Raw genomic sequence first — 17,927 nt, forward strand, 5'->3', positions numbered from 1 at the left:
TTGGTTTGGCTGACCCAACCGCATGGGAGGAAATACGGGGGGGGGGGGCGTGGAGTCGACTGATCTAACGTATATATGTATAAATGAATTGACATCATCGTGCCCCCCAGCAATAATGACCTTGCCCCCCCCCCCAGACTTTTATGTCAATTTCCGCCTATGCCTAACTGAAGTGATGTTTTATTTTTGTGCAATGTCATTTGCGAATCCGTTAGGGCCTCCGTTGCCCCCCAGCCTAGTTACAGTACAACAGCTAAATGTATAAAAAAATGTGCTTATTTTTTGCATATTAGAAAATTTGAATTTCTTGTTTGAAATAATCTTCAAAGTGGAAGGAGGACGACAACAGCAAGACCCCCTGCTTTTCTGAGGGTAATCCTTTCAAGGGACCGTTTCAAGAGCATCATGGGGCTCCCGGGGCCTGATTTTCCTGAGGCCCTACTTGGTGAATTCTAGAGAATTTCAACCGGTTCTCATTTTTGTGAGGACTCCCTTTCTCTTGTGGCCCCTGCCCGGGTGGATCCAAAGCTGCATTAAGAGTTCAGAAAGAGAGAACTTTCAAGCGGCTTTGGGTGGATCCGTGCGTTAAGACGGCACTGCTGTCATGGAGGGGGGGGGGCCACACACCCCCCTCCCCCACCGAGAAGTCACGTTATGGCCCTGTGGTCATTTTACATAATAGATATTCTACAAAAAAACATAATATCGAAATTCCCCCTCACGGAAAAAATTTCAAATACTAATGAAAGTTTCATTTCTGAAAATTTTTGCAGTTTTGCCAATCAAATTTTAAATTTGCCAGGGAACTATATTTTTCATATGCGCTACCCCCTACATAGCACTGATCGCGGATGAGCATACTGTGAAACTTCTTACCTTCCCCCCCCCCCGACAAAAAATTTAATTATAAAATGAAAGATATTGCCAATTTATTTCAACTGACACCATCGAATGTCATTCGATTTTATTCATTTATTTATTTTTTTTTTCCTTGCAGCCTGAATGAGGACGAAACCTTCCGTATAAGGGCAAGAAAATGTTTCTTCTTGCTTGGCTTGGCTGGCCTGTTCACCTCCGCTCCATAATACACCTACTCGATTGTCGGTCGCTCGGCGGCGGCGGCCATCTTTCTTCGAGCCGGTCTGGATCCGAACCATCCAATGAGGTTCGAGTCGAGGCTACTTCGTCCAATCAAGATTTTTTGCGCATTGGTGACGTCACGTGGCCAGAGTAACGACCGTTTCTTTTCTTTTCGTATTAAACCGGAGCTCTTTCTCTCCAGCGCGCCACTTCCTTCACTGATCTCCGCCATTGTTGCCGGTGCTTGTCGCACGCGTTTATACATAATTTTATTTTCTAAGTAAGAAATCGGAAATTTCTATCGGCAAATATGCGTGAAATCGTACATATCCAAGCTGGTCAGTGCGGAAACCAAATTGGTGCCAAGGTAATAATTAGAAATAATTCCGTATTAATTTCTATTAACGAAGGTGGGAAGGGTGGGGCTCGGGACCGAATCCGAAAAAAAATGCATTTTAGGTACATTATATTCGTAGCAAAGACAATTTATGGATTTCTAACGGCGTTTAAATTTTATCAATTTTAAGGGGGGGGGGGTTTCTGTTGATGAAAAATTTAATCTCATAATTTCTAGATCAATTTAGTTGCAATGTTTCAAACTGTCGTCTGTTTCCAAGTTATTTTGAGTATAACGAGGAATTTATAGATTATTTGATTTTAATATATTTTTTTTTGGGGGGGGGGGTGTTGATGTTTCCGTTAGAAACGTCTATGCTAATTAAACGTCTGGTTTAATTTATATGAATGCAGTTTCATTTTAATTTTGAAATTTTTTTTTTTTAAGTATTTTTCTTATTCGCATTAGATTATTCTTCCGTTGAAATTACCCGTGTGATCGTTACTAATTTCTTTTTTGAACTGTCAAAATGGCGGTCGTTTCCGTTGGGCGGGCCGGTGACGCCATTGTTTCTTCTTGCGTGACCGGCTTCGCGGTGTTAAGCCTAACTCATTTGTCCGGGTCGTCCTGCTTTGCTTGCCGATAGAAATCTTTATTTCGGAAGTGGATTTCTTTTTTCTTCATGACGTTTTGGTTTATGTAAAAGTTAAAATTAATGGTTTCTTGGAGCCGCGTCCATTAACGCAAAAGTGAACGAGGTAGCAATGATGGGCTTCCGTAATGTTTAGATTAGTTGGTTTTCAGCTTTATATATACACATCGAATTTTTGGGGATGCATGGGCTCTTGCTACGAATAATTCATGCTCGGGTGGGGGGGGGGCGCACCTCTCCACTATAGAGAATTTATTGGGTGAGAATCGCCCCCCACAGGGTTGAGCGAGCGGGTCTCGTGCCCCGAGAGAAGGGGGGGGCATAATTTTATTCTCAAACCTGTTCAACATTATAAGGGGGCGCCAAAATACACACTTGCCCCAGGTGACGAAGCATCTAGTTGCGGCCCTTGACCCAAAAGTCGTAATTTATATTTTCCCCTCCACAAGGCCACTTTCCAGTGATTGAACTGTCGCGAAAACCCCACAGTGGTGGTCGGCTGAAGTTGGTTTTCTGTGGTTCCAAACTTCAAGGTGTGAATGCGAGCCGATCTCCCCTTTCAAAAATCTCGTCATAGAGCGGCAGACCTACAAACAGTACAAATGTAGTTCAATCGTAACACATCACTCACTTCTGAAATATAGATGGCAGACTGAAAAATCAAACTCTACATATGCACTCAGACTGTTGGGTACATTTACACTTCCGGCAAACCTCGCGAGATAATAAAATCGCCTGTAGACGGTGATAAACCCGAGTTGTACTCTGTTTAAAAAAGGCAATTGAACTATTGAACTCCCTTGTGGGATCATGATTTCCATGTCCAAGTGATTTAATTTGTTTCAGTTATCTCCATTGAAATCAATCTCAACTGTTTTGAATGGAACTGGCCCATCATTGAACAATATATAATTCACATTATAAAAACAATCAAAAGTACTCTATGACATGAATGTCGCTCTCCACTTTTTAATACAAGATATACAGAAGACTGGATGTTGTGAAGATATTTGTTACTTGAGATGTTGAGTTTTTTCCTTCCTTAAAAAAAATTATATCTGCCTCCACCGGAAGTCGAACCCGGGTCCCTCGATCCCCCCCGGGTTCGACTCCCGGTAGAGGCAGAGATGAGTTTCTTCCTTCCTTAAAAAAAATTAACATCTCAAGTAACAAATATCTTCACAACATCCAGTCTTCTGTATATCTTGTAAATTGTAAAAGCACTCTACTTTGACTCCTAACTTCCACACACTTTAATGGAACTGAAGCAAGCAGGACTGTAGCTTGTGTATGCTTGGGTCCCCTGGCAAACTTTTTCTTGGGGGGGGGGGGGTCCTTAAAACAAAAAAAAATTTCACATAATTTATGAGGTCCCATTTTTGCTTGGGGGCCCAGTGTAGTTACGGCCCTGAACTCAAGGTGTCGAACTTTGGTTTTACTATATTGTTAAACTTCTGAAATTATATTCTTCTGCCATTCCTTCGTGTTTATCACGACTGCGATTAAAATTACTATAAAATTAGATATAAATTAATAATTAACATAATTAGTCTGTTCTATAGTTACTTTGCTTCATGATATAGTTAGTATTAACAATTGTTAAGCCTTGCACTTAATGCTAATGCCATTCTTCGGAAAAACTTTCATCTAGTGACTTGATGGCTTTGCCTATGGGTGATATATTTTTTTTACTTGCATGCTTTTCCATTTCCGTGTTAACATATTAGTTGACATGCGTAAGTTAACAAAGTATGTTGAAATAGCTGTTGCTCAACCAGGGCTCTGTGGGTACTCCCCATGGGTTCTGCTGCTTCTAAAGGAAAAGCAATAAATTAAATTATGGATATTTCCAAATAAAAATATTGGTAACTGTGAATGAATTTAAAAATACACCTACCGGGGGGGGGGGGGTTTCTATAGAAATTTTACCAAATGGGGCTGTATGAATTAAAAAGGTCGCTATGTAGGATTTTTAGTGTAAAGGCGTGTATACATAAGTGTGCTGAGGTTGTAGCGTACGGTCCCTTTCAGTGGTACTAATTAACTTGTGGGTACAAATTTTCTTTGTTAAAGAAACATGTTGAAAAAAAAGTTTCAAAAAAATATTTTAGGCTCTGTTAAAGCAGCTTAAGAATTGTTCAAAACACTAGAAATTGCTGAACCAATCGTGAATGGTTACATTGATTAATCTGCACGCTGTTGTATGTTCCTTAGGATGTGCTGATAATTTTTATGAATTTTGTATATTCAGTGTTTATTTTCTTTCAGTTTTGGGAAGTAATCTCGGATGAGCATGGTATTGACCCAACTGGTACTTACCATGGAGACTCTGATCTTCAGTTAGAAAGAATCAATGTGTATTACAATGAAGCCTCTGGTAAGTTTAAAAAAAATCTTATGAAATTCCAGTTTTTTGATTTAAAATATTTGACCCAATAGTTCCGTTTGAACAGGTTAAGTAATTTTAAGTCAACTTGAATTTCTATAATTTAGTTTTTTTTTGTCCCACCGTGGAGTAATAATGTATTAATTATATATTTTTAGTTGAGTATGTGACGGCATGGGTGTCAATGCCTGATTTTTAGCCCTATTAATATCTCCCGGGCGGAAATAAAATTCTTCAGATTTTTTTAAATTTAAAAGTTAAACTTTTTCAAAACAAATTTCGTGAACGAAATCCGTCTTTATAATCATAGGCTGACCTTGTTTCTTGGTTATAAATGCAGGAAATTGAGATTTCAAAAAAATGAATCGTTGTTGCCAAAAGTGAGCAAACTTAACAATTAGACCTGCCAATTCTCCAGATTTTTCATCCTTCCTCCCACTCTCCGAATTTTTGCAGAAAATTAGATTTTATACAAGCTTTCACGTTGTTGTGACATCAATGACATCCGCGGTCATTTGCATCTAGCTGCCATAAAGGTCTTGGTGACAGCATTTAAGTAACTGTCAATTCCATATAGTGCAAGAAATAACGTCTAAATGATATTTCTTATGCTGTATGGAATTGACAAATGTGGCCTACGTATATTAATGTCACGTACCTGAAACTAGATAGTACCAGAAAAGGAGACTTGGAAGTTTTAATTCGCACGCTTTATAATTAAGGGAACCTCTGTCGTAGCACGATAGTTCTGGGGACCTGAGAGAAATGTCATTTAGAACTATGAGTAACATTATTCTTAATCATTTATATAAAATTGTCTATATTTAATGAACAAATTACTTTGTAGGTGGAAAGTATGTCCCGAGGGCCATTCTTCTCGACCTGGAGCCTGGTACCATGGATTCTGTCAGATCTGGACCATTTGGACAGCTCTTCAGGCCTGATAACTTTATTTTTGGTGAGTTCATGTGAAATTCGCTCATTGGGTTTTTTCCAAACAATTTTAATTTTGAGCTGAATTTTTATTCGTTAAGCCTTCGGCTGTCTTAAAATGTGCTATGGTATTTTTCCTTTTTGAATTTCTTGAAATCGTTTTGTAATATAAGCTTGCTGATTTCTGTTGGCCTAAATTTAAAACTATCCGTGGGTGTTTTTAGTTCCCATCAGAAGCAGTTTTTTGTAGTTATAAAAATTACATTGTATCACAGTAGGCAAATTGTAAGTTTTCATTTTCATCTTTATAGTTTATCAATGTCTGTTCCAAGACTAATTTTACATAATTCTTCTTCTCATATAGGCCAAAGTGGAGCTGGTAACAACTGGGCCAAGGGTCATTACACAGAGGGTGCAGAACTGGTTGACACTGTACTCGATGTAGTCAGGAAAGAGGCTGAAAGCTGCGATTGCCTGCAAGGCTTCCAGCTTGCTCATTCTCTTGGTGGTGGCACTGGTTCTGGAATGGGAACCCTCTTGATCTCCAAGATCCGTGAAGAGTACCCTGACAGGATAATGAACACATTCAGCGTTATGCCTTCTCCTAAGGTATGGTTGGAAATAAGCAATAAGAAAATTAATAAAAATATATATACATAACTGTCCAGACAGTAAATGCAATACATGCCAAGTTAGATGTATTGAGTGTTATCTATGATGAGTCATTGAACTATAAACATAACTGGAAGCGATTTAAATATTTTCATCTGAGATTAGAGTAAAAGGGTAAATTACATTTAAGTGTGTATATTGATATTTCAATGTGTTTAACATTTTTCACTGTCTTGGAAGATATAGATTTGCAGATGAGTTGTAAGGTTATTGTATATCTTTTTAGGTTTTTTATAATGTTCAAAGAAATGTCACAATATAAAATTTAATCTAGGTTCATTTGATAAAAGTTATGCAATTTTTTTTTTTTTTTTTTTTTTTTCTAGGTATCCGACACAGTTGTAGAACCATACAACGCCACATTATCTGTTCACCAGCTTGTTGAAAACACTGACGAAACATATTGCATAGATAACGAAGCCTTGTACGACATTTGCTTCCGTACTTTAAAACTTACTACTCCCACCTATGGTGACCTCAACCACCTAGTATCTGTGACAATGTCTGGAGTGACAACTTGCCTCAGGTTCCCTGGACAATTGAATGCTGACTTGAGGAAACTCGCAGTCAACATGGTACCTTTCCCACGACTTCATTTCTTCATGCCTGGTTTCGCTCCTCTCACATCACGCGGCAGCCAGCAGTACAGAGCACTCACAGTTCCAGAGCTCACACAACAGATGTTCGATGCCAAGAACATGATGGCGGCATGTGATCCTCGTCACGGCAGGTACCTGACAGTCGCAACAATCTTCCGTGGTCGCATGTCTATGAAGGAGGTGGACGAACAGATGCTTAATGTACAGAACAAGAACAGCAGCTACTTTGTTGAATGGATCCCCAACAATGTCAAGACTGCAGTTTGTGACATTCCACCACGAGGTCTCAAGATGTCCGCCACTTTCATTGGTAACAGCACAGCCATCCAAGAGCTTTTCAAGCGTATCTCAGAACAGTTCACTGGTAAGATGATCGGCTGATAAATAAAATGAGTTTTTTTTAAATTTAGCACAAAAACTTGTGAACATTTTTATTTTAATGCTTGGTTGTTTTTATTTCCAGCTATGTTCCGTCGAAAGGCTTTCTTGCATTGGTATACTGGTGAAGGTATGGACGAAATGGAATTCACTGAAGCAGAATCTAACATGAACGACTTGGTTTCTGAATACCAGCAGTACCAGGAAGCCACAGCTGATGATGAGGGTGAATTTGAAGAGGAAGAGCAACCTGTTGGTGAAACAGCCTAAAGATCTCCCATTTATGAATTTATCTGAGGAAATTCATTCAATTTAAATTTCTTTTTTTACTTTCTATACCTGAAATGATAAAAAAAAAACTTAAGATCAAAGACTTACATTCCTGATCAGTTGAGCTTTTTTGATTGATTAAAAAAGTAACAGTTGTTTCCTTGGAGGCCAAATAAATGTTGAGCAGATCAGTTTTGTTTGTGTGTTGAGTGTTCATTAAATTTTCTTTTTGTAAAGCTATGCATGTTAATTGAATGGTATTTTAAAAGGCACTAGTGGGAGGCAAGTCTGCAACAAAAATTTGGGGCAAAAAAAATGTTTAGATTCTTTTTATGCTTCTGTATTTCTGAGTAGTTTACAGCCATGCAGTAAACTGGAGGTCATTTAATTAAGTTACTGAAGTCTTAAATTTTGAGGGAGGAATACGGTTCTAGCGAAAATCTCGTTTTATCGAACACTTTTCTAATCCCTCAAATAAGTGTACGTAGGAATAATACTAGGTAAACTGGAATTCCTTTATAACGAAATTTCGTTTTAACGAAGTGATTCCTCCAGTCTCGGTGTTCGTTATTCCAGATACGACTATCTGGAAATTCATAAGTGCAGAGCTTTTGGCCTCTGCATAGAAAGGCAAGTGTTCTAATTTTCTCTTTTGATTATCAGGCCCCCCCCCCCCCCCCCGGTTGGATCCTTTTTATTTTGGCAATTTTTTTCCAATAACGAGTGTATCCCCTGAAACTTTAGTTCCAAAACATTTTGGAAGTGCCCCCCCCCCCAAAAGTATTTGTACATTAATGTTTCTAGCATAAGTGGGGGAGTGTCCTTTTCAAGCACAGTTGGAAAAAATTTACTTCCATATACGCCATAGCTTCCAAGTCTCCCAGGTTTTATTGCCTCCCTATCTTCCGAATTTCAACCGTGATTGTAAAAAGTCCCTACTTTTGGGAAGAAAAACTCCAAAGGAATTTACCCGGAAGAAAAGACCGTTGGTTTTTTATGCCCGAAATTACGCTTGATATAATGTAAATTGTCGCAATTTTCCGTCAAATCGCAAAAATAGTTTTCTGGAGACGGACAAAATTCGCCAAACAGCCAGTATTAATGCGGTCTTTCCACTTTCGAAATTAGCGAGATTTGTACCTTATTGTCGACTATATGTCCCGTTTCGGGCTGGATGGCGTGCTTTTTTTGCGAGATTTGTATCGACAAATTTCTAATTGGTTTTCCATGGTTAACGCAAATCGTCACGATGTCAGGTTTCTGCAAAGGAAAAATAATCCCTTTTATTTTTAGTGCGGAATTTGGATGCTCCCGAATTCTCATCCTCCAAAGTTGGCAGCTATGACGTGCTCGTTTTGTTGCCCAGGTGGAAAATGACCCAATGACTATCGCATCGCCTATTGATTTTCAGATTGTTTCTCTGCACTTCAAAAATTGCGTGGGGATTTTCAGTCCTAAATTAGACAATTGTACTTATGAACCCTGTTGGACCAGCACCTCTATCTAGGAGGTGCTGCTTGGACACATCAAATGTCTCGTTTGAAAAAATAAATCCTGGAATGGAAGTTGGGTTCACTCCACATGAGAGAGCGCGCTAACATTCCCATAGAACAATTTGTGTCTTTTTCTATTTATCTATTAATGCAATGTGACCGCGTAAATAATGTTATCAGGGTTTCAGGAAACTTTAAACTCGGAGATGCGCAACCAATTTTTTTGTCATGTGACTACTGGTTTTTAATCACTGAACTTATTGTCATTTGATCCGGATACACTTTATATTGGACCTATATATATTCTGAATTATAAAGAAAATATTGTTATATAAAACTGTGTGAAGTGCATCTCGTACTATCAGTGTTGGCCGATTCCGCATCAAATTTAAGTTTACTACAGATATTTCGTGGAGGGGTGAAATTGTACTCCAAATTTTAGGTAATTTTCTTAGTCGTTTCTCACTGATTAGAAATAAAGTACCCGTCAACACTGGTTGGAATATCTTGGTCTTTCGTATAAGAAACTGAGTAATAGCAGGTACAGTGTAAAAGAGCATTTATGCGAATTTCAAGAGGCCGGGTGAAAATGTATAAATGCGAAAGTCGTACAACTGAAACTTCTCTTTTAAACAATAACACCCCCTTCACCAAAAACAGGCGTACAAAACCCTGGAAATGATCGAAAGCAGGCCCGTCATTTGAGATGGGGGGGGGGCCGGCTTTTGAAAATACACTAAAAATGGGATATATATAAAATTATAAATACATTGAGTACACATGTTCTTTGCCCCCCCCCCCCCCCCCGGAAAAAATTGAAATGACGGTCCTGGTCGAAAGAACATACTGCGGGTGTGTGTGTAACCGCATGTCTCTTATTTGACAGACCTGTGCGCAGGCAATACCTTCTAGATCAGTGTTTTTCAACCGCGGCCTGCTGCCGGGCCGCGAGTGACTAGCATTTTATTTTTCCCTACTCATTTCCCGTTGGTCATGTATTTGACCGGGCCTTCGACTGCCAAAAATTAATGAAACCGGGCCGCGAGCGGCTCGAAAAGGTTGATAACCACCGTCCCAGATCAGTGGTTCCCAACCTTTTGAAGTTCACGGCACCCTTGGGAATAACGTCAAAATTTGGGGCACCCTTCCTTGAATGCAGAGTTTACTACAACAAAAATCACTGAGTTAAAATACATCATTAGAGTTTTGTTCGATTAATCATTAATGTGAAATTTTTGATTGATGCTTAGAGCACGGACACTTGATATCAGGCCTTACAGTTGGCAACGAAACACCCATATCGTCCTTAGGGCCTTGCAGTGTATTTATTGCTTTGTATGACGAGAAATGTAAAACTATTGTCTCCATAATCAGAAAAGGCTTGCTCGCATATATTGATATGATGTTGAAAAGGGTGAAACTGCGTTAATTGCTTTTTCATTAGATTAAGATACTCCTCTCTCAATCCAAGCCAAAAAACCGCTACCGACGCCTCACTCTTGGTAAACTTACCTTTGAGTGCGGAATCGGAGCAAAAAGATCAATAACTTCATCTGGTTCGGCAAGCAGTGAAATCTATTTTCTCCGCACTGTCTGCAAAATCAAATGGTGAGACAAGTCAGACGAGATTCTCAGTGGAAAGAGATAGAAAGTACATATCTATATATTGCATCTTGCAATCTTCATAAGTTTTGAAAAATGGGGTCTTTTAGCTTATCCGAAGATGTCACCCTCCGCTATTACTACCAAAGTTTCGACACCTGGCTGATGCGAAGATAAATCCAAGAAAGAAAATTCAACTGTCTTTGAAGGAAATTGAACCAACGTCCTCTTACTTGCTGGGTGAACGCACTAGACTACAAAAAGCCAACGAATCATCTTTCCTTAGATCCTTACAGCTCGTGTGCTCTGAACGGGGCCGTACATGGACAGCCAGACTCAGGCAAAAGCTCACATTGCAACTATAGATGGCGACTTATCCGATAAGTCTGTCATGCATTAGAGTCATTTATTCGACTTGATTTATTTTAAGCCCTTAAGTGGACTGTAATATTTTTTTGATTTATCTCCATAATATGTCGCGGCATACCGGTTGGGAAACGCTGTCCTAGTCCTAGATGGAAGGTTTCGTCCTAATTTAGGATGAAAGTAAAAAAATAAATAAACGAATAAAATCGAATGACATTCGATGCTTTCAGTTGAAATAAATTGGCAATATCTTTCATTTTAGAATTAAATTTTTTGTCGGGGGAGGAAGGAAAGACGTTTAACATTATGTCATCAGTGATAGGGGGTAGCGCAGATGAAAAACATAGTTTTTTGGCAAATTGTTTAAATTTAATTGGCACAACTGCAAAAATTTTCGGAAATGAACTTTCATTATTTGAAATTTTTTCCGTTGGGGGAGAGGGGGGTGGAATTGTCGCTTTTTTCTGACTAGCTATTATCGTGTCAAATGACCACAGGGCCATGACGTGACTTCTCGGGGGGGGGGGCATGGATCCACCCGGGCACGGCCCAGGAGCCACAATCTCCCAGGTAGCGCCTCAAGAAAATCAGGGCCCGGAAGCCCATGATGCTCTTGCAACGGTCTTGCCCCTTGGAAGGATTACTTATCCTCAGAAAGAGAAGGGGGGGGGGGTTTGTCGTCGTCATGCGCCCTCCTCCTTTTTTTGTATACTTAACTGTTGTATCGTAACTAGACTGGGGACCTCGGTTGCCTCCAGCCGTCTTACGAATTCGCAAATGGCATTGTACAAAAATGGAACATTACTTTCATCAATTGGGCCAGCCAAATTTCCAACCATTTTGGATGAACACGTTTTTTGAGACCCTATTCCCGAATGGCTAAGAGGGGAATTTTTTCCCCTAATTTAATCAATATGCGGTTGTTTACCAATCACAAACATCGTTGATTCATCAGGAGCCCCCCCCCCCCAAATTCAAGCTTTGCACGGGACCCCTCTCCCCACAAGGGTAGGGCTGATAGCAGGATGGCAACTTAATTCTTCAGGGCCCTGGACAATTCTTAATTTTTTTTGTTTTTTCACACTAAATTCACTACACGGAGGTTCCTTGAAATATCTTGCCAGGGGCCCTGCTGGAAGATGTGGGAGGGTTATTTCACAGATACTGTACTCCTCTGATGTGATTTGACGTGGCCTTCGCGGAATTACTCACGATTCCTCTGAACTAGTAGTCATTTATTTACCCACGAAACCGTTGCCAAGGTAGCCAGCTAGAATCGATCTTACCAGACGCGAGGCACAGCCCACTAAACAATTATTGAATATCTAGTCGGCCGTGCGCGAGGTCAGGGCCTGTTCCTCATAAGTTTGCCTGGCCCTGAGCAAATGTGAATTTTGGGGTGTCCCTCATATGTAGTCTTTGAGGCAGAGGTGTTCACAAGGAAAAGGGGGCATGTGGGCTTTGACCAGAGGCAGGGCCGTATTAAGAGAGGGTTGGTTCACGCAAATTTTCCAAAAAAAACACATTTTTCAATTTTTAAATACTATAAAATTTCCCGCACCTAACTGCGTTCAAGTTTTTGTTCTACCTGTACTAAAAATATTTTTAAAATATTTTAATACAAAGCTGTTGACAGGCATTACACATGCTAATGTTTTCCACTGAAATGCGTTTTCCTCAAAACTACGTTTTTTGTAAGAAGATAAGGAACAATTTTTTTCGAACGCCACTCATTCGAATATCTTGAAACTTCGTGTGTGTCTCAACACTATGGTGTTACATACTTTAACACAAGGATTTTTTTATTAAAATTATTTTTAAAAAATTTATGGCACAAAATTATGGGTAAATTTTGGTGATTTTTGAAAAAGTTGAATGTTGTTAGAGTTAAAAAATTCAAGAAAAAAATAACTAACAATTATATATATATATAATCCTAAAAGCTCGTGTTAAAGTATGTAACACCATAGTGTTGAGAGACATACAAAGTTTCAAGTCATTTGAATGAGCGATGAACGAAAAATTGTTCCTTATCTGACAAAAAACTTAGTTTTGAGAAAAACGCATTTCAGTGAAAAACATTAGCATGTATAATGCCTGTCAACAGTTTATATTGAAATAGTTTTAAAATATTTTTAGTACAGTTAGAACAAGAACTTTTGCGCAGTTAGACGCAGAAAATTACATAGTATTCAAAAATTAAAAAATGCGTTTTTTTGTAAAATTTGCGTGCACCAACGCCCTTAAAGCGCATCATAGCCCCTCTTGTCAAGTGATTTTTCTGAGGCCTTGAAATGTAAATTCTCGAGAATTTCAACCAGATCTCATTTTTGTGAGGCCCCGGGCCGTGTCTTAAGACAAGACTGCCCATAGGTGGTTTTCCACCTGGGGGGGGGGAATTACACGAATTTTGCCACCCTTCTCCCATTCTAGTCTGATTTGCTTGATCACTCGTTCCTTGAATTCACCTCCCTGTGCTATAATCCGCTTCGTCACCACCCCTGTAAATACGCCTGTGTCTCTGGCGTAATACCGGCCCGTATTCACCGACATGGTTTAAACGTGTAGTTACAATTTTTGGATAAGAGATCAACATAGATTGTTTAAAACCCTGAATTTAACCAATCCGTGTCGATCTCTTATCAAAAAATTGTGACTATAGCTTAAACCATGTCGGTGAATACCGCCCTTAGCCGCTCTTTTGGTCACTTACATGCTTGGGTACTCTTTTGCTCACTCCCATGTTCACGCACTCTTTTTGATCATTCACATTTTTGCGCATGCTCTAGGTCTCACCGCTCTTTTTGCTCACTAACGTGCTCACACACACACTCTCTAGGTCACTCTTTTGGTCATTCACATACTTGCATGTGCTCTAGGTTACTCTTTCGGTCATTCACATACTTTCATGCGCTCTAGGTCACTCTTTTGGTGATTCACATACTTGCATGTGCTCTAGGTCACTCTTCTGGTCATTCACATACTTGCATGTGCTTTAGGTCAAACTTTTGATCGCTCACGGACCTAGTTTCTGAATTTTTTGGTCACTCTTTTTTCCCCTCACGTGCTTGCAAACTCTTTAGGTCCCTTACTGACCTGGTCCCTCAGACTGTCTTGGCAGAAGCGGATTTATGGTTTTGTCACCCTTTTCCCATTTTACTAATTTTCTCAGCCACTCATTCTTCAAATTTGTAGCCCTCTTCCAATTTGCCGCTCTTGGCTATAGCCCGCTAACTCTCCCCTCCCATAAATATGTCACAGGCTATTCTTAGAATGCAAAAGGCAACCAATTTTATGGAACTGAAAATTTATGGGGCCTGGGCGCCCCTATTTGCGCACGTGAGAAACAGGCCCTGCACAAAAAATAGCCGTGGTCCACGACACGTTTACATTGACACCTGAAAATGACTCTCAAACTACTATTTCATGGTCACAAAGTAACCATTCGACAATAAATTCAGACTATCGTGCCCGGTGCCCAGCACAAAATATCGCAAGAGTCTGCCAGGGGTGAAGAACTGATTATCCACCCAGGGCCACGGTCTCCACAAGGATGGGGCTGACAGGGCTCGGGCCCGTGATGATTGTCTTTTTTTTGTTTTTCCATGCTATAAATTTACTATACGGGGCCCGCAAAAGATCCCAGCCCAGGGCCTCTGTTGCAGGATGTGGAGGCCTTGGCCACAATTAGATTCTCTTTCAGCTGGGCAAGCCTCCCCGTTTTACTTTGAATAATTTTAAAAAGAAAATTTCGCGCCTTCTATGGTTCAGCACCTGGAGCACCAGATCCACCTAACCCCCCCCCCCTCTTGGCTTGGGGAGGGGTTCTGTCAAAACCCTAGTCCAGAGGGTTCGATGTCTTAATTTTAGAGGTCTTAGGCAGAATTGTGAGCCATTTGCTTTTTGTTGAAATGTTAAAATCAAAATATTTTTATCCTGTTTTGCGGCCCCAAAAATTCCTGTCTTAACTTTAGAGGGATCCTGAACAACATCATGGGCCTCGGGCAAAGTGATGTTCTGGAGTCACCTTTGTAGTTAGAAGTTACCCGCCTACCTATATATGTATTTACTCTCGAAAATCACAAGACCTCCTCCGCACTTAAGCACTTCCTTCCCCAGTTGGGCACATAAGTTGAGGCCATGGATCTTTTGCGGGCTCCATAAAAGTAAATGAATAGTGTGAAATAACAATAAAAAAATAAGAATCATTTCCAGGCCCCCAGGGCTAGAGCTCTGTTAGCCCCGTGGTGGGAGGCTATCAACCTTGTGGGAGGCTATGGTTAAAATGGCTCTGTTGATACGGGCCATACATATTTTCGTGTGGATATTTTTCAGTCCATTCTGCCATAATACCTGCCCCACCAAGACCTGTTTCTCGCATGGGCAAACGTGGACACGTAGTCAGGGCGCCAAAATTGGCTGCATTTTGTATTTTAGTCCCAGCCCGCATGCTCCCTTCACCTGCCACACTTCTGCCTTAAAGAAGACTGCATATGGGGGGGGGGGGGGAGAGCTAAAAATTCATATTCGAACAGGACCCGAATTTATGAGGAACGCACACATAGGCGCTGCTGCCAACATTTCTTCCCTTTAACTTATTTATGATCAGGGACGTAATATTGCGTCCAAACTCCAGTTGAATAGATTCAATCCATCACAATCCTAACTTCTTCACTCTCTTGTAACCCATATCAAACAAAGTTGTGTGCGCGTATACCCCCCCCCCCTCCCATTCTCCCACCATCGTGTTATCTCAACGAGATAACGATAAACTGATAACGCGTAACTGACATAACGATGGTGGTTCTCCTCAACTTTTTTCACCTCTTCTATCTCCATGGCATTCCTGCCATACACACACACAGGGCCGTAACTGGGGGGGGGGGGCAACTGCCAAGGGTGGCAATTTTAGGTAGGAACAAAGAACACCGTTATAAAACTATCGAATTTTAAAGTTGTGGGGGCGGCAAACATCCTAGTTGCGGACTGCACACGTGTGTGTATCTTTCTCAGAACTAATCCTTCTATTATTACATAGAAGTGAGAAAAAGAACAAGTAAAAAAACTACAAAACAAGTAGTTAAGGTGATGGCGAAAAGTAAGAGACTGTACTAAAATACTTTCTTATCCAATATACCTCTGTATTTTGTGTTCCCCCCTCTCCGGTAGACGAGCATCTTACCACCATGCCACTCGGGCACCAGGTCACTCACTGACCTAGTCCCTTGTCTCTGTCTGGGCAGAGGCGGGGGTTATTGAGGGTTATTCATGTACGTATTTTACCACCTTCTTCCCATTCTACTCATTTTGTTGTCCACTCATTCTTCAAATTTGCCGCCCCCCTCTGAACTTGTCACTCTGGGCTGTAGCCAAAATACGTCACCGCTACACGGGGCGTTTAAATACGCGCTTGCCCTGGCTGACAAAGCATCTAGTTTCGGCCCTCACTCTTTTGGAGGGGGTCTTTTGCAAAGTAAGAATTATTAATGTGGCGGAAAACTCCACTAAATTTCCACATTTCTACAGTGAAATCCAGTGTAAGTCGGGGCCCCTGGCGCAAAAGAAAATATTTGGCCCCTAAATTAGAAAAAAGTGTGAAGTTTGTGTTTTTCGGGGCCCCGGTGCACCCGCCGTTAAATCCGCTTCTGGTAAAATCGGCAATTTTAACACCGATTTCTATGGGGATCATCCTTTGCTTGACCCTCAAAGTGATGCTGATGTGATGATTCTGACCTCTATTCAAAGTCTCTACTGGGAGGATTGAGTCCTAAAGCCCTTGTAGAGGTATAAAGGACGTAAAATGTCATGTCATGGGAGGATTGAAAATGTGGCAAACCATTATGAAGAGGCATAAAATATTATACACATATATACTGGCAGCATTAAAGAAGTGACTAAAGCATAGCGTATTGCTAGGAAACCACGTAACTAAAATAAACATTCCGAAAGTGATTGTTGAAGCCCAGAAAAACCATTGTTGCCCGCGTTTTTTGCCCATTTCGCGCTTTTAAAGTAGCCTATCGTCCAAGTCTGGTCCCATTTGGTACATATGCAAAATTTTGTGACGATCGATCTAAAATTGTATATTTGTATAGAGAATACACACACACGCAGACAGAAAATGTCAATTTTATATATATGGATTTTTCTTGTTTGCAGCCAAATGAGAATGCGTATAAAACATTCCATATAAGGGTAAGAAAAGATATTTCTTGCTTTGGCTCGTACACCTCCGCTCCGTATTACACACCTACTTGATTATCCTTATAGACAGGGACATGCTACTCGGTCGTTCGGCCGCCGCCATCTTTCCTCGAGCCGGTTTGGGTTCGTACCAACCAATGAGGTTCGAGCTGAGGCTACTTCAAAATAAAGATTTTTTGCGCATTGCTGACATCACGCGGCCATAGTAACGACCGTTTTTTCCCCTTTCCGTTTACATCGGAACTTGATTCTATAGACACGGAGGAATAAATAGCCCAAAGCGCATGCGTCGAGCTGCTCCTTTTTCTCCTGACGTATTTCGTGATCTCTGTAGAGCTCCTCCCTCATTAAAGCTCCTCCTACCACAAAAGAGGAAAAAAAAAAATGTGTCAAACAGCACATTACACACAGACACACATTTTTTGCACTTTTAAAAAATTTTGAGATCTTCACAAGACGTATTTCATTAAAATAGTTTAAATTATTCGACGATCTCTCACATAGCTGTCTGTGTGTGTTCTGGCTTTTTCTTGCTCGTTATTGTCACCCCCCCGTGGCCCCCACACCCTAGAGCAGAGTTCTTAGGCTGGGATTTTTGCGGGCCGCGGTCAGATTTTCCACGGCCCTTCTATAGTTAATTTATAGCGTGAAAAAGCAAAAAATGACGGAAATTGTCCCGGGTCCCAGAGCTAGAGCCCACGCAAATTTTGTCGTCCTTGTTTCATTGTAATTTGATTTTCTTGACCACCAACTACGAAATTTTCTGCCTTTTCGAACTTGCCACCCCCGTGCTATAGTACGCAACCCCCCCTCCCGCCTGTGTTCGTGTAAGGCTCGGCATGTTTGAGACAGCAAATGCTCAACCCGGTGCCTCTGTGTGATCCACATTTTGTTATCAAAATAATGAACATATTAAGTATGATAGATCACATCACATTTTTCAACCTCTGCCACG

General features: G+C 40.6%; 1 protein-coding gene across 1 annotated transcript; it reads left to right on the forward strand.

The window, feature by feature from the left end:
* The first annotated feature begins 1,285 nt into the window (after nt 1-1,285).
* Nucleotides 1,286-7,498, forward strand: LOC149089964 (tubulin beta-4B chain-like). The gene is made up of 6 exons (XM_089231517.1): nt 1,286-1,447; nt 4,338-4,446; nt 5,303-5,413; nt 5,753-5,997; nt 6,387-7,023; nt 7,123-7,498. Exons 1-6 carry the CDS (start codon nt 1,391-1,393, stop codon nt 7,305-7,307), a joined length of 1,344 nt encoding a protein of 447 aa, XP_089087643.1. The 5' UTR covers nt 1,286-1,390; the 3' UTR covers nt 7,308-7,498.
* The last annotated feature ends 10,429 nt before the right edge of the window (nt 7,499-17,927 follow it).

This window comes from Pholcus phalangioides, unplaced genomic scaffold, assembly GCF_987345545.1.
Source record: "Pholcus phalangioides strain wild (caught in Gottingen) unplaced genomic scaffold, Ppha-v1.0 ptg000001l_1, whole genome shotgun sequence".
NCBI classification, from domain to species: Eukaryota; Metazoa; Arthropoda; class Arachnida; order Araneae; family Pholcidae; genus Pholcus; species Pholcus phalangioides.

Coding starts and splice junctions, on each gene's coding strand:
- LOC149089964 (XM_089231517.1), top strand. CDS start 1,391: ATGCGTGAAATCGTACATATCCAAGCTGGTCAGTGCGGAAACCAAATT. Junction 4,447..5,302: donor GTATTACAATGAAGCCTCTG/GTAAGTTTAAAA, acceptor ATTACTTTGTAG/GTGGAAAGTATGTCCCGAGG. Junction 7,024..7,122: donor TATCTCAGAACAGTTCACTG/GTAAGATGATCG, acceptor TTTTATTTCCAG/CTATGTTCCGTCGAAAGGCT.